At 37.9% G+C, this 14790-nt stretch overlaps 4 protein-coding genes across 5 annotated transcripts; 3 read left to right on the top strand and 1 right to left on the bottom strand.

Moving 5' to 3' along the window:
* Positions 1 to 1669: 1669 nt before the first annotated feature.
* On the top strand, positions 1670 to 3477 carry LOC121751480 (ATP-dependent DNA helicase PIF4-like). The gene is made up of 2 exons (XM_042146229.1): positions 1670 to 2102; positions 2203 to 3477. Exon 2 carries the CDS (start codon positions 2208 to 2210, stop codon positions 2901 to 2903), a length of 696 nt encoding a protein of 231 aa, XP_042002163.1. The 5' UTR covers positions 1670 to 2102; positions 2203 to 2207; the 3' UTR covers positions 2904 to 3477.
* Positions 2969 to 3616, top strand: LOC121751857. The gene has a single exon (XM_042146653.1). The coding sequence runs from the start codon at positions 2969 to 2971 to the stop codon at positions 3614 to 3616; it is 648 nt and encodes a 215-aa protein (XP_042002587.1).
* Positions 3617 to 6367: 2751 nt separating this feature from the next.
* Positions 6368 to 11735, top strand: LOC121751594 (squamosa promoter-binding-like protein 1). 2 transcript variants are annotated; one of them, XM_042146369.1, is made up of 11 exons: positions 6368 to 6709; positions 6777 to 7333; positions 7606 to 7787; positions 7924 to 8492; positions 9024 to 9098; positions 9229 to 9336; positions 9446 to 9566; positions 9677 to 9818; positions 9962 to 10097; positions 10381 to 11004; positions 11090 to 11735. In XM_042146369.1, exons 2-11 carry the CDS (start codon positions 6789 to 6791, stop codon positions 11519 to 11521), a joined length of 2934 nt encoding a protein of 977 aa, XP_042002303.1. In that variant the 5' UTR covers positions 6368 to 6709; positions 6777 to 6788; the 3' UTR covers positions 11522 to 11735. The 2 variants fall into 2 exon arrangements, with proteins under 2 accessions (XP_042002303.1, XP_042002302.1); XM_042146368.1 differs by having other exon boundaries at positions 6369 to 7333.
* Positions 11736 to 12402: 667 nt separating this feature from the next.
* Positions 12403 to 14586, bottom strand: LOC121752082 (S-adenosylmethionine synthase 5). Its single transcript, XM_042146964.1, has 2 exons — positions 14429 to 14586; positions 12403 to 13735 (listed from the first exon to the last, which is right to left on the bottom strand). The coding sequence occupies exon 2, from the start codon at positions 13727 to 13729 to the stop codon at positions 12545 to 12547; it is 1185 nt and encodes a 394-aa protein (XP_042002898.1). The 5' UTR covers positions 13730 to 13735; positions 14429 to 14586; the 3' UTR covers positions 12403 to 12544.
* Positions 14587 to 14790: the final 204 nt, after the last annotated feature.

Raw genomic sequence — 14790 nt, 5'->3', positions numbered from 1 at the left:
CGCCCACTTTCTAGGCAAATATTCATCTCTAAATATATAGATAGCACTACCAAATTTTAATACTAGCATTTTGAATGATAGATAGCACCATTCCCCTAATTTCTCGTACATTTCACGTGACAATTCAACTACTTGTCTAGAAGACAGCCTTTATAATTGTTATTTATAATTATTAATATATCAAGAAAAATAAATCTCCAAAAAACACCCCATTTATAATTAGTATCCACCACCACTAATACTATAATCATTAATCAGGGCAATCAAATTCCCAATCATTTGCACATCAATAGAGACAATACGAAACAAACACAAAATCATTAATACTATTAGTATTTCGCTGCATACATTTTTTTTACACAATAATCTCCATCCATTATTGTATTTTTATTTGTGAAATGTCTTTCTTTCTATATATCATAGACATGAGAAAATAATTAATCCACCATTCACCAACTATTAGTACATTCTCCCATAATCAAATTGATGCCCAAATATATTTAATGGAATTCACAAATTTCCATGAATTCAGATGGATGATAAAGGTATTGTGGCATCAAAATAGATGACAATCATTAATCAAAATAAAATGTTGTTATGATGAATAAAAATTAGTGAACAAAAATCGAAATTTTCCCATAGTTTAAATTCGTGAAAAAAACCCAAAACTAATTATACTAGTAAATAAAAATTTTGTAAACTATGAAAAAATTGAAATTCAAAAATAATTTATCCAAAAAAAGGAGGGGAATGAGACAAGGAAGGAGGATGGTGTGTGTTAGTTAATAAGGGAGGGTCCAATTGCATGTGACCTTTGTAGGTTGCTTCTACCTTACTACAATGCATCCATCCTCCAGCGGCCCACCGTTTATCCTCGAATTTGTAGTTATATGCACTTACGATCGACCCTATACTGCGGTAACTCTGCATTACTCTTTTGAGGTTAGAAGTTTATTTACTGGCTTTACCGGTAGTGCTTTGCAATCGATGATTATCACGCTGTCTCTTTTCTTGACACCGACAAATTTTTGTTTCTTGAATCCATCATAAAATAATACTCCTATATTAATATGATTTACATTACTTCTTCACTTATATCATGACAATATAATTTATGAGAATGGACTAGACGGTGACCCACAGCATAGTTCGGTCAAAGTAAAGGCTTCATAATTGATTCGTATTAGTTCTGTTGCTCCACCTTTTTGTATTATTTTCCTTTTCTAATTGTATTTTAATTTTTTTGTTGTTTATGATAAGGAACCAAGAAATGGGACCTCCCACCCACCATTTAAATCGTTTATGGATAATTAAATGGCCAAACTCTACAATTTTTTGTTTTTTTTAATTATAATGTACTACTCCATTACTCGAAAGGGACCAAAACGAACTTGGCAGCCTCTCTAGTACTAGTGCCATTCCACACACACCCCACATCCCATTATCAATTGTGAATCTCGTACAAGGTCGATTGGTCCAAATCAAGGAGAAAATTTACATTGATTCGAAAAGATTAAAATTTTATTTAATTCTCGTTTTAGGGACCATTTTTTTGTTAACCTTGACTTGCGATTCAACTCCTCGATAATATATAAACCATTAGATATAAATCACCGAAACCCCATATATTATCACTAAACTATGTGACTAAGTCTTATAAATTCAAGAAATAAGTGATTGTGTCCAATGCCCAATCCCCACCCTAATTTAAAAAGTCCACATTAAGCCTAGACAACAACGATTTTCTACTGGGAAGATGTTTTATGTTGCTCCTGGTTCTGACGATATGTATTACTTGAGGTGTTTGTTGAATATTGTCAAGGGAGCTACATCATTTGAAGACATTAGATTTGTAAATGGTGTTCAATATGATTCATTTCGGGATGCTTGCTTTGCATTGGGGTTGTTGGATGACGATAAAGAATATGTTGATGGCATTGTGGAGGCTTCTTTTTTGGCATCTGCGTATTCCGTAAGACTATTGTTTGTTAGTTTGTTGACCTCTGAATCTATTTCACTCCCTGATGTAGTTTGGCAAAGTTGTTGGAAATATTTGTCTGATGATGTTCTCGATAACCAATGAAAACTTTCAAATCATTCAGGTAACTTATAAGTGAAATCAATTTCGTTTTTGTTATTTATGTTAGTTATTTTTTTATTTATATCATGAATTTAAATTTACTATTTTTCCGGAATTTGTAGCTTTAATGCTCAATGATGATCAAATTCAGAGTTTCGCTTTAGCCGAGGTTGAGAAATTGTTGGCCAATGTTGGCAAAAGTTTACGTGACTTCAGTTGTATGTCGTATCCAAAATCTGAGTATTTTGAAACTCCTGACAATAGATTGATGAGTGATGAGTTGTGTTATGATCGTGAAGCTTTAGCAAGAGAACATTTGGAATTTGTATCCAAGTTCACTAATGAACAACTTCATGTTTATGATACAATAATGTCAAGTGTCGATTTAAATGCTGAGAGAATGTTTTTTGTATATGGCTATGGAGGTACTGGTAAAACTTTCATATGGAAGACATTGTCTGTAGGGATTCGTTCGAAGGGTGATATTGTTTTGAATGTAGCTTCCAGTGGTATAGCTTCTTTATTATTGCTCAGTGGTAGAACGGCTTATTCCCTCTTTAAGATTCCTATCAATGTGAATGAAGATTCGATGTGCAATATAAAATCATGGAGTGCACTTGTTGAGCTCATCGAGAGAGCTAAACTTATTATATGGGATGAAGCTCCTATGATCCATAAACATTGTATAGAAGCCGTGGATAGGAGTTTCAGAGATATTATGCGTGGATGTAATGAGTTTAGTATGGACCAACCTTTTGGTGGTGACTTTAGACAAATTTTACCGGTTATTCCTAATGGTAGCATTCACAACAAGATGTTGTGAATGCTACTACCATTAACTCTTCTTATCTTTGGATGAGTTGTACAGTTTTGAGGTTGACAAAAAACATGAGACTATTGAGTGTTCAATATGGTGATGAAGCCTCCAAGTTAGAGGCTTTTTCCTCTTGGGTTGCCTCTATTGGAGATGGGGTTATTGGTGGTCCAAATGATGGTGAAGTATCTATTCATCTTTCTTCTGACATTGTTTTGTCTAATACTGGAGATCCTCTTAGAACCATTATTTCCAACATATATCCTTCGTATATGAATCCCCATGAGTTAAGTAATTCTTTGCATGGTCGTGCAATACTTGCTCCTACTTCAGAGATAGTTGATGAGGTTAATCAATTCATGATTTCATTGGATCAGTCTCAAGGTCGAGTTTATTTGAGCTATGATAGTATATCAAACTCTGATTTGACATCAAATGGTTTTGCTGAGATTCATACAGTTGAATTTTTGAATAATTTGAAATGTTCAGGTACTTCTAATCATGAACTGTTGCTGAAAGTTGGCACTCCAGTGATGTTGTTAAGGAATATAGATCCTTCTAATGGTTTGTGTAATGGCACCCGATTGATTATTACACGTTTAGGTGACTATGTTTTGGAGGGACAAGTATTGGCTGGTCATAATGTTGGTCTTAAGGTGTTGATTCCTCGAATGACTTTAATACCATCTGATCCAACATTGCCATTCAAATTCCAACGATGACAATTTCCATTAATTGTGTCTTATGCAATGACTATTAACAAAAGTCAAGGTCAATCACTTTCAAATGTTGGATTGTTTCTGAAAAGGCCTGTCTTCAGTTATGGACAACTGTATGTTGCTGTATCAAGAGTCACAAGTCGTGATGGTTTGAAGATATTAGTTTGTAAAGATGATGTCGATAGTAGTGGAGATTCTTGTTGTTTACAAATAAGTTTTTCAAAATTTATAAACTCCTGGTTGTTGTTACTATTGTACTTTCTATTTTTCTATTTTTATAATTTTTGTTATGAAAACTTATGATCTATTTATTTAGTGAAATTGTTAACGATTTTGTAATTCTAATTTTATTATATTGTATTTGTATATGATTAGCCCTCAAAATTCATTTTAGTTGCACATTTCCTTATATACATTTTAATCAAATAACATATATTCTACATTCTTAAATATAAATATCGTTATCTCTTCATTATATTTTGTCTTACTTTTCCACTCAATTTCACAAATCAATTTTTCATAAATTCATGTATCTATTACTAAATAGTTTACTTCGCGGACAGAGAATGATATTTTTCTTTGTATTGTATTTATATTTATTTTAAATTACTTACCAATTGTCGTCATTATTGAAAATCCTAAGACCCGTGCTATGCACGGGTGTTAACACTAGTTTTTTTTGTTAACTTTGACTTGCGATTCGACTCCTCGATAATATATAAACCATTAGATATAAATCACCGTAACCACATATATTATCACTAAACTATGTGACAAGTCTTATAAATTCAAGAAATAAGTGATTGTGTCCAATGCCCAATCCCCACCCTAATTTAAAAAGTCCACATTAAGCTTTACCCGTTTGAACATGTAAATAATTGAAGTAAATAATAGTAGTAATTCGGAAAGTTATGTAGGTCTACAAATTTTTTGTTCCTACTACAATTTAATAATGGGAATAGCATCCAAATGGCATGATCTTGAAATATCGAAATAGCAGCCCATGAGAATTTCGGTGACACGTGAAATTGTCCTTTTTGCCCATGACGGTTTTGGAGCATTACCGGTCGGTTAGGGAAAGCGTAATAGTATAATTAATTTAGCATCATACCATAAATTAAACAGAGAGATGAACAAGTTACTATTGGAGCATAGAATACTGAACAAATAAAATGTTCTTTTTTTTCCAATCCATTTTTCCATAATAACAAAGCATAGCATAGCATCTTTTTCACTGTCTGTGGCCGACCTCTCGCTGTCACTTTCTTTCTCTGTTTTATCTTTTCATGTATTCTCCGAAACATAGTGAGTGCAGTTGGTGTGAGTGAATATGAATATGAGTGATAACTCTCTCTATCTCGACTTGATACCGAATGTGAGAAAATGGTGGTGGTGGTGCCTTACTTGTTGGACCAATTGTCTTCGACTCCTTCCTTATTAAGATATGGTTCTCTCCTTTACTCATCCTCAATTTTGAAAATGAATAGTGCTAAATGATTTGGAATCTCCTATTTGTATGTCTTTTTATCTTTTTTGTACATCTTGGACAGTGTCAAAAAATACTACCTAAAATTGGCTTCATACACCAACTAAGACATTATTTGCATTGGAATGCACAAATTTGTAATTTTTCATATGGTTAGAATGTCCATATGAATTAAATGGTCCTCTATATTGTTGGATGTCTATAGTACTTTAGTTTGTCACCTCGATATAAATTTCTCAATGCAACTTGCTGATATGAGTGCACATGTGTCGCCTTCGATTGCAGTAGTGGTGAGAAGATGAAGACAATGGCGACTATGAGCGAAAAAAGAAAGAAAAGATACATTAAACAAAAATCGAATAATAGTGAATAAATCAATGTGAAAATAATCAAAATTGGATGAAACTTACCAAAATTGACAAAGACCTAATGAAATTCTCCTTGTGTTGAAAGATGCAACGCAAAAATGAGAGACTAAGAAAAGGGAGAAAAAGCTTCGTCGCAGCATTAAGATAAAACAATCAAATATCAAAGCCGCAATGAATATATATTCAAGTACAATAAACGTTTTTTTTAGTAAAATATGCATTTTTCTAAAAAATAATACTCCCTTCGTCCCTCAAGAATATGCACTATTTCCTTTTTCATCCGTTTCCAAAGAGTATGAACATTTCAATTTCAGAAATTCTCTTCTCTCTAATGAGGTGAGACTACTTTTCCACTAACAATACTTAAAAAACTTTTTCTATCCATCACACTCTTGCTTTATCAATAACGCATTAAATCTCGTGCCGATCTCAAAAGTTATACTCCCTCTGTCCCGTGTTACTTGCACTATTTTTCTTTCTGGGCGTCCCAAGTTATTTGCACTCTTTCCATTTTTAGTAAAAATTATCACCTACATCCGCAATTGTTGACTTTGCTATACACTCATTCCTTAATCTCCGTGCCGAAAAGCAAATGTGCGAGTAGCCCGGGACGGAGGAAGTACTATTATTTAGAGACGGATGAAGTAATGAAGCAGCCAAGATGCATTAAACAAAGATAAAATATTATTTCACCCAAAATAATCCGTTAATTTTAATCTTATCAAACACAGTTAACTAAAACGTCTTTGATCAATTAAGTTGCGGTACGCCATTTCTATTATCGTATATAGCATGAGAATTGCGAAGTGATATATGAGGAGAGAGAAAATGTAAGGTGGGCCCATCCAAAATACAAAGTAAATTAATCCCCATGTTTATAATTATAAAGAAACAAAAACCACCACTCACTCCTCTCCTCTCCTCTCTCTCTTCGTCTCTCTACATTCATTTCATATCCCACCCACCTTCCATCCGCACCTTTCGCCACCCAACTTCTCTCTACTTATTCTCCCCTTCCTCCGCCCTGATCTTACTTGCCAACTCTCTCTCCCCACTCTTCTTTCACTTTCTCAACTGAAATCACCCTACTCTTTTGCTGCCTTGATTTCGAATTTCCTCCTTTTATCCCCCTCCGAATCACCTTCCTCCTTTGCTGAACTCACCCTACGTGCTCTGGTTGTACTGGAATTACAAGGATGTACGCGCTCAATCCGGATTTATGATTCCGTACAGATTGATTTGGTAAAGGTTAGGTTGATTTGCTGCTCCTGATCTGCGCTCTACCTGAATTCGCGTGCTTCAATTTCAGTAATTAGCAGCCATGGAAGCCCGAATAGGCGGCGAAGCTCAGCTCTATTACGGAATTTCATCCGATTTGCGCGCGGTGAGTAAGCGGAGCTTGGAATGGGATCCGAGCGAGTGGAGATGGGATGGAGACCTCTTCATTGCTACGCCGCTCAACGGCGCCGCCTCTAATTATCAGAGCAAGCAGCTTTTCCCCCTCGAGACTGGAATCTCCGCAACTCCAGCTTCCTCCAACACTTCCTCGTCGTATTCCGACGAATTGCAGCGGGATACTAGAGATTTGGAGAAGAAGAGACGAGCTGATGCGGTCGAGAACAGTAACTTGGCCGATTTGACTCTGGACCTCGGCGGCCGCGGTTTCGCGACGGCCGGGAATGGGGAAGCAACCGCGGGGAAGAAGACGAAGTTAGCCGGAGCTGTCTGTCAGGTTGAGGACTGCGGCGCCGATTTGAGCAAGGCGAAAGATTATCATAGACGGCATAAAGTCTGCCAGATGCATTCCAAGGCTAGCAAGGCACTCGTGGGGAATCAAATGCAGCGTTTCTGCCAGCAGTGCAGCAGGTCTGTTCTCTTCTTGCTCTTCTGGCTGGTTAAATTTTAGAGATTTGGATTCCCGAGGAGCTGAAAATTGATTAGGCCAATAATGATCTTGGGGATTGTCTCATGTTCTTAGATGGAAAAGAGCGATATGATTGAGAAAATGATGTTTCCGGCTAACTATGGAAAGCTAAAAACTTAATTGTGTTACTTGGAGTTTCATATTTGAGGAGGTAGTCTATATGATGTACTTATATTACCCTACTATCTATAAGTAATGTAATTTGTGCTTTCAGGTTTCATGCACTCCAAGAGTTTGACGAGGGAAAAAGAAGTTGTCGCCGGCGCTTGGCTGGCCACAATAAGAGGAGGAGGAAAACACAAACTGACAATATCAGTAATACCAATCCTGTGGATAACAATCAGACGAGCAGTTACTTGTTGATGAGCATACTGAAGATCCTATCCAGCATGCACTGTAAGAAACTTTTCTGTTTCAGAAAGGCTGCATTCGTGTTATACGATATGCAGAATTCTTGTTCAATATTTTGACCTTTTGGGCCCTTTGCCAAGTCTAAGATGACCAAATTCCTTCCCACTTCCACGATTTTCAGCTAATAGGTCGAACCACAGAGATGAGCAGGATCTTCTGTCTCATCTTCTTCAAGGTCTTGCCAGTCAGGGATCCCTCCACTGGGAAAGAAACATGTCTGCACATCTTCAAGAGTCTCCAGATTTGTTGAATAATTTGGCTTCAGTTGGAAAGTCTGAGTTAGTATCTATGTTGATGTCAAATGGCTCTCCTGGGCAAACATCTAGAGAAGAGCATTGCAGAACACTTGGTGATGAGATGCCACAGAAAAATGTTGATCTACATGCCACATCTCAGAGGCCAGGCATTGTTCTGCACACAGAAGCTGGTTCTCAGTACGTTCAAGGGCTGGAGACTTCTGGTGGAGGATGCAAACTGAATAATTTTGATTTGAATGACATTTATGTTGATTCGGATGATGGAACGGATGACATGGAAAGATCAACCGCTCCACAGGGTCTAGGTGTCGTTACTGTTGGGTGCCCTTCATGGGTGCAGCAAGAATCTCATCAATCAAGTCCTCCTCAGACTAGCGGAAATTCGGACTCTGCATCTGCTCAGTCCCCATCCAGTTCCAGTGGGGAGGCTCAGGTATTCTATGATGCAATATTGAACTTATCGTCGCAGAAGTTGAACCATTAAATGGACACTAAAGTGCCTATAAACACGGTTTCTTGGCTTACATGTTTTCATGCCCGTCAAATCCATAAGCAAAACACCATTAGTTATTTCTCTTAGAAATGTGAAAAAGAAAATATATAAAATCCAGTTTTGGAGAGGTTCTGCATGGAGATATGCTAATTCATTCATGAAGATCTTTAAGTGTCTACATGACAAGTTCTTGTAGTTAGAGTTCAGACTTATGTATTCTGCTGTCCTAACACTGTTGATTTGTCGTTTTTCTCCTTTTCGCTTGTAGATGGCTGAAGCATCTAGTGATTGTCTTGTCTTTTAGTTTGCTCTGACTGTATGGGCCATTCAATATTCATGCCCATAATCCCATATAAAATGGCCTTTGATTGTTAAAATTGAAAATTGTAGGAAATTGCTTTGTAGTACTAGTATAACTTTTATTGAATTGTAAATTTATATATTTTCTTCCTTTGACTTCTGTTACAACAGAGCCACACAGATCGCATTGTGTTCAAGCTATTTGGTAAAGAACCTAGTGACTTTCCCATTGTTTTGCGATCACAGGTACTTTAACTTCTACCTGTTTCTCTCTCATACATCTTTATTACTGACACAGATTGCAAGCTGCAAATGCTTTGCTTCCCATTCAGCCTCTTGTATTCTGACTATTAGCTATCTGAACATTGAATTTCAGATTTTTGATTGGTTATCCCACAGTCCTTCTGATATAGAGAGCTACATCAGACCAGGTTGTGTCATTTTAACTATATATCTTCGCCAATCCGAGTCTGCATGGGAAGAGGTATGTTTTTCTAATTGTATTAGAGAAACATGATTATGAAATCATTTGAGGTCATGCATCGACAAAAATCTAATGCTTCCATATTCCTGTTTGTTTTCTTTCTCGATAGCTCTATTGTGACCTGAGCTCCAGTCTAAGTAGGCTGCTGAATTTCTCTGATGATGTCAATTTTTGGAGTACTGGATGGATCTATGCGAGGGTGCAGAACCAGATGGCATTTGTTCAAAATGGTTTTCTTCTGATTTCCTCCTATGCTATAGTTGCTATGTTTTATTTGGATTGCAAACTCACCAGTTACATATATTGGAGGATATTTTATTTGGATCTATTTGGCTTGCAGGTCGGGTAGTTGTCAATACGTCTTTGCCTCTTGCGACTGATAGCTTTAGCTCAATTCTGAGCATCAAACCCATTGCTGTGGTATCATCTGGGCAAGCTCAATTCAATGTCAAAGGCTTCAACTTATCCCGACCTTCCTCTAGGTATTTGTTCGAATTGCAATTTAATAAGCAATTATTGTTTAATCATACATGACCTCCCTTCTCTACTTGGGAAACGCTATTTTCTCGCATGTGTAAGGTTTTGTTAAACTACTAACAGTGAATTGCTATCGTCTGTTTTCTAGGTTACTTTGTGCACTGGAAGGAAACTATCTGGAAACTGATTGCGAGTCGATGGAACATGTTGATTCACTTGAACATGTTCAATGTCTTAAGTTTTCCTGTTCGATTCCCTCTGTTATTGGAAGAGGCTTTATAGAGGTTCGATTCACTTGAATATGCTGTTTCGCATATGTTGCATCACATATACCAGTAATATGATACGATCATACGAATTTTCTTCTATGGTGGCTGCTCTGCTAATTTATGTTTTCTGCATTGAATTGACTCTCTGGAAGCAATGTAATCTCATAAAATACAGATGAGCCAAGCAAAAGGAACACATACCTGAGTTTATTTGCAATGTACTACTGTATATTTTATGCTATTTCTAAAAAGAGCTAAAATCCTTTTTTTTTGTAACACGAATTATTCCTTACATCAGGTCGAAGATCACGGAGTTAGTAGCAGCTACTATCCCTTCATAATTGCTGAGGAAAATGTGTGTGCTGAGATTTGTATGCTAGAGAAAGAGATAGAACTGGTAGAAGAAGACCATTTACAGAGAGGAACGGGGAGAATTACTGCAAGAAGCCAAGCCATGGAGTTTATACATGAAATGGGGTGGCTTCTCCACAAATATCAGTTGAAGTCCCGGTATGGAAATGAAGAGTCTAACTTGGAATTTTTCCCTTTTGAACGGTTTAAGTGTCTTGTGGAGTTCTCAATGGAGCGTGAATGGTGTTCTGTCGTAAATAAGCTCCTCGAGATCTTATTTTCTGGAACAGTGAGTGGCGAAGAGAAACCTTTCTTGAAGTTTGCTTTGTCTGAAATGAGTGTGCTCCACCGAGCTGTGCGGAAAAATTCAAGATCTCTAGTGGCGATGCTGTTGAGATATGTTCCAGAAAAAATAGCAGATGAGCTGAGTTCGGAGTACGGATCCCTCGTTGGCGGTTATTTGTTTAGACCCGATGTTGCTGGACCTGGAGGTCTGACACCTCTTCATGTAGCAGCTGGTAGGGATGGATCTGAGGATATATTGGATGCTTTGACCGACGATCCTGGAAAGGTAACCTTCTTTTGTCGAGTATTTCTGAACGGACTCACTAATTGCGTGTTCATTACATTAAATAAGATGTGTGACTGCTTGTCAGGTGGGAATCGATGCTTGGAAGAGCGCCCTCGACAGCACAGGATTCACACCAGAGAATTATGCCAGACTGCGAGGACACTATTCTTATATCCACCTCGTCCAGAGAAAAATGAACAAGAAAGCACCCTCCGGGCATGTTGTTGTGGACATATCCGACAATCTCTCTGAGAGCAGCGTCAACCAGAAACCCAATGCCACCGCTGCCATCTTTGAGATTGCAGCAAGGTCGAATACGAAACCATGTGGCGTCTGTGCCCAAAACCTCGCCTACAGAAGTGGCAGCCGGACTCTGCCCTACAGGCCCACGATGCTCTCCATGCTGGCCATAGCCGCAGTCTGTGTGTGTGTCGCCCTTCTTTTCAAGAGCTCCCCGCGGGTTCTGTTCGTGTTCCGCCCCTTCAGTTGGGAGATGTTGGAGTATGGTTCTAGCTGAGATCCATTCTACTAATTTCATCTCTACTAAATGTCTGTGTATGAGTCTTTGTGTGTGTATTTATAAAACTGTAAAGCTGAGGCACCTGAGTATAACTATAGTTCATTAGTTCAGATTTCACATTTTACTAGAAATGACAATAACTTAAAATCTTGTAATATTTGTCGAATTGTTTCTCCGACTTTACTATAAAACCAACCTGCAATGTGTGCCACTTCTATCTTCAATTGATTAATCCATTTCTTGGCTCTTGTTGCACAATTAGGGGATTTCTTCGAACATCCGAATTGGAAAACAAAATGAATTCCAACATAAATGAATTGACAGAAAAACCTAATCAGAATTTTTTTTACTGTTGTTAGAGCCGAACCCAAAATTAAAATGTCCATAATAAATTTTCCTACTTTACCATAATATTTTAACTAAAAGATAGTAAAATGTACTATATGCATATTATATTATAGAATTGTAACATGATACTTCCTGTTTACCATGATAGGTAATAACTATGGAAGATTCGAAATGATACAAAAGGAAAAAATGGTCTTTGCATTCATCAATGATTGTATTAAATCGAAAATGATATTGTGGTTGTTATTTATCTAAGGAAATGATGTTATGTAGTACATCAATAATGTATTAAGAAAGGAAAATAATGTTATCTTCATCCATATAGTATTAAATTGAAAATCAATTTCGCTTTTAATCTAAAAGGAAATGATGTTGCATCAATGAATACTCCATATTTTGTATCGAATTGAAATTTGCATAGAAATATTATTAGTAAATATCCATCTCCAAAATTAATTATAAATTCACATTATTTAATGATATATTAGCCAAAAATTGACATGAATCAAAATACAAGGAAAACAAAAGAGTAGAGCAAAAGATCTAAAAATTATGTTTATGTTTATTACAGAACATGATTTAGAACTCATACAAGAAAACCACGCAGGGTACGATAGTAGTAATGATAAAAGGAAAACAAGCATAGATATAGGATGTAGATAATCTCAACTCTCAAGCCTGAGCTTTTGCTTCCCATTTGAGGGGCTTGACAACCTCCCAAGTGAAATCAGGATCATCCCTCCCAAAGTGGCCGTACGCCGCCGTCTTAAGGAACCTGCCATTGCCGCCCCTCTTGAGGTCCAGATTAATCGAGATCATTCCCGGCCTGAAGTCAAAATTCTCCTTCACAATCTGCAGGATCTCCTTGTCCGGGATCTTTCCCGTTCCAAAAGTGTCCACAAACACAGATAAAGGCTCCGGAACACCAATGGCGTAAGACACCTGCACGATGCACCTCCGCGCCATTTTACTCGCCACGATGCTCTTAGCAGCCTGCCTCACAATGTAGGCACCGCTCCTGTCCACCTTGGTCGGGTCCTTCCCGGAGAAAGCACCACCTCCATGCGCACCCCACCCTCCGTACGTGTCGATGATGATCTTACGACCAGTCAGACCAGCATCTCCGTGAGGGCCACCAATGACAAACCGCCCAGATGGGTTGAGGTGGAAGATTGTCTTCTCATCAAGGTAATTCTCAGGGATGACAGGCTTGATCACATGCTCCTTGAGATCTGCAGCAATCTCGTCATTGGTCACAGTTTCGTCATGCTGGGTGGAAATCAGCACGGTGTGCACGCGCTGGGGAACCATAGCACCATTGTCGTTGTGGTATTCAACTGTGACCTGAGTCTTCCCATCCGGCCTCAGCCACGGGCAGGTGCCATTCTTGCGCACCTCAGTAAGACGAGCACCAAGCTTGGTGGCCAGAACATGGCTCAGGGGCATCAATTCAGGCGTCTCGTCCGTGGCATACCCAAACATATGACCTTGGTCACCGGCACCAATCTCCTCCGGTGCCTTGGTCAGATGGCCGTGAACACCTTGCGCAATATCAGGGCTCTGCTGCTCAATGTTGACAAGGACTTTGCAGTTGTCCGCATCAAGACCTACATCATCCGAGACAAATCCAATATTGCGGCATGTGTCACGGACAATCTTCTCGTAGTCAACATTAGCCTTGGTGGTGATCTCTCCAAAGACCATCACCATGTTCGTCTTGGTGCAAGTCTCACAGGCAACCTTGCTCTCGGGGTCCTCGGCAAGGCAGGCGTCCAGCACTGCATCAGAGATCTGGTCGCACAGCTTGTCGGGGTGGCCCTCGTTCACAGACTCAGATGTAAACAGAAAGGTCTCCATATCGATCTAAGTTACCAAAAAACATTTTTAAACGCAAATCACCTCATTACGCAGTTATCCAACAAGTACGACTCAATCAATCAAAATTCTTTAGCTAAGATAACACAAAACATAGTTAAATGAAATATCATGAACCTAAACAACAAATCACAATAATGAGATTCCAGAAACTACGGATCTACACCTAAACAACAGAAAAACTAAATAAAGCAGCGACCGAATTAGTCGAGTACTTGAACTTGGAGAAGAGAGTAATAAAAATAATAATTCAAAAGAAGCAACATGATTAATCTTAAATCTTATCCTCGTAGGTTAAAACTAATTAATCTCACCAGATATACAATAATGAGACTCCAAAAACTACGGATCTAGGCCTAAAACGACAAAATCATGGTGGAATATAACTAAAGCAGCAGCAAACAAAAATCGAATACAGAGAATTCGATTCGAGCATATCTGCAACACCAAAAGCATCTGTACTCGGAGATAAGGAAGTTGAGCATAACAGCATAATTCAAATCACAAACCCTAACCGAATTACTAAAATTAGCTAAGTACTTAATTGAAAAGCAAAGCAACACCAACTTCGTGCTTATAAACAGCAACTATCGTCATATTGCGCCGGAGAAAACACCAATCATTTCAAAAGATGTAAACTAAATCGAAAACAAGAGACGCAGAAGGTTTCGTGGAGAATACCTCTAAGAATTCGAAGTGAGGAGTTTCAGATCTGAATCTGCGAAGAGAGAATTTAGTTTGGGACACGAGAAACGGGTAATGGATTCTATTGGTATTTATACGGCGTATCTCATGACCGGAAACCGGCTGACCAAGTCGCCTTCATTTCTAATAATGGTTTGTTAAATAATCCAACAAATCTTCAACCTTATTGTTTTTCAGCTCTTTCTAAATTTGGACTGATTTGCTAGTTGGCGAGATCGATATGCTAGAGGGAATAATCAATTCTATTTTCAGCAAATATCCTTTTTTTTACATAATCAAAAATTTATTCAGCTTGTCAAATTTCATTCTTATTCTCTGCTTTACTGAGTTATCAACAT

Source organism: Salvia splendens, chromosome 10 (assembly GCF_004379255.2).
Source record: "Salvia splendens isolate huo1 chromosome 10, SspV2, whole genome shotgun sequence".
NCBI lineage: Eukaryota > Viridiplantae > Streptophyta > Magnoliopsida > Lamiales > Lamiaceae > Salvia > Salvia splendens.
Note: the sequence above shows the minus strand (reverse complement) of the source record. Positions and strands in the feature narration are given on the sequence as shown.

Bases quoted from the DNA above. Each gene is read 5' to 3' on its own strand.
- LOC121752082 (XM_042146964.1), bottom strand. From the start codon at position 13,729: ATGGAGACCTTTCTGTTTACATCTGAGTCTGTGAACGAGGGCCACCCC.
- LOC121751594 (XM_042146369.1), top strand. From the start codon at position 6,789: ATGGAAGCCCGAATAGGCGGCGAAGCTCAGCTCTATTACGGAATTTCA. The intron at 9,099-9,228 runs GTACTTTAACTT...ATTGAATTTCAG, and splicing joins CCATTGTTTTGCGATCACAG to ATTTTTGATTGGTTATCCCA. The intron at 10,098-10,380 runs GTTCGATTCACT...TCCTTACATCAG, and splicing joins TTGGAAGAGGCTTTATAGAG to GTCGAAGATCACGGAGTTAG.
- LOC121751857 (XM_042146653.1), top strand. From the start codon at position 2,969: ATGAGACTATTGAGTGTTCAATATGGTGATGAAGCCTCCAAGTTAGAG.
- LOC121751480 (XM_042146229.1), top strand. From the start codon at position 2,208: ATGCTCAATGATGATCAAATTCAGAGTTTCGCTTTAGCCGAGGTTGAG.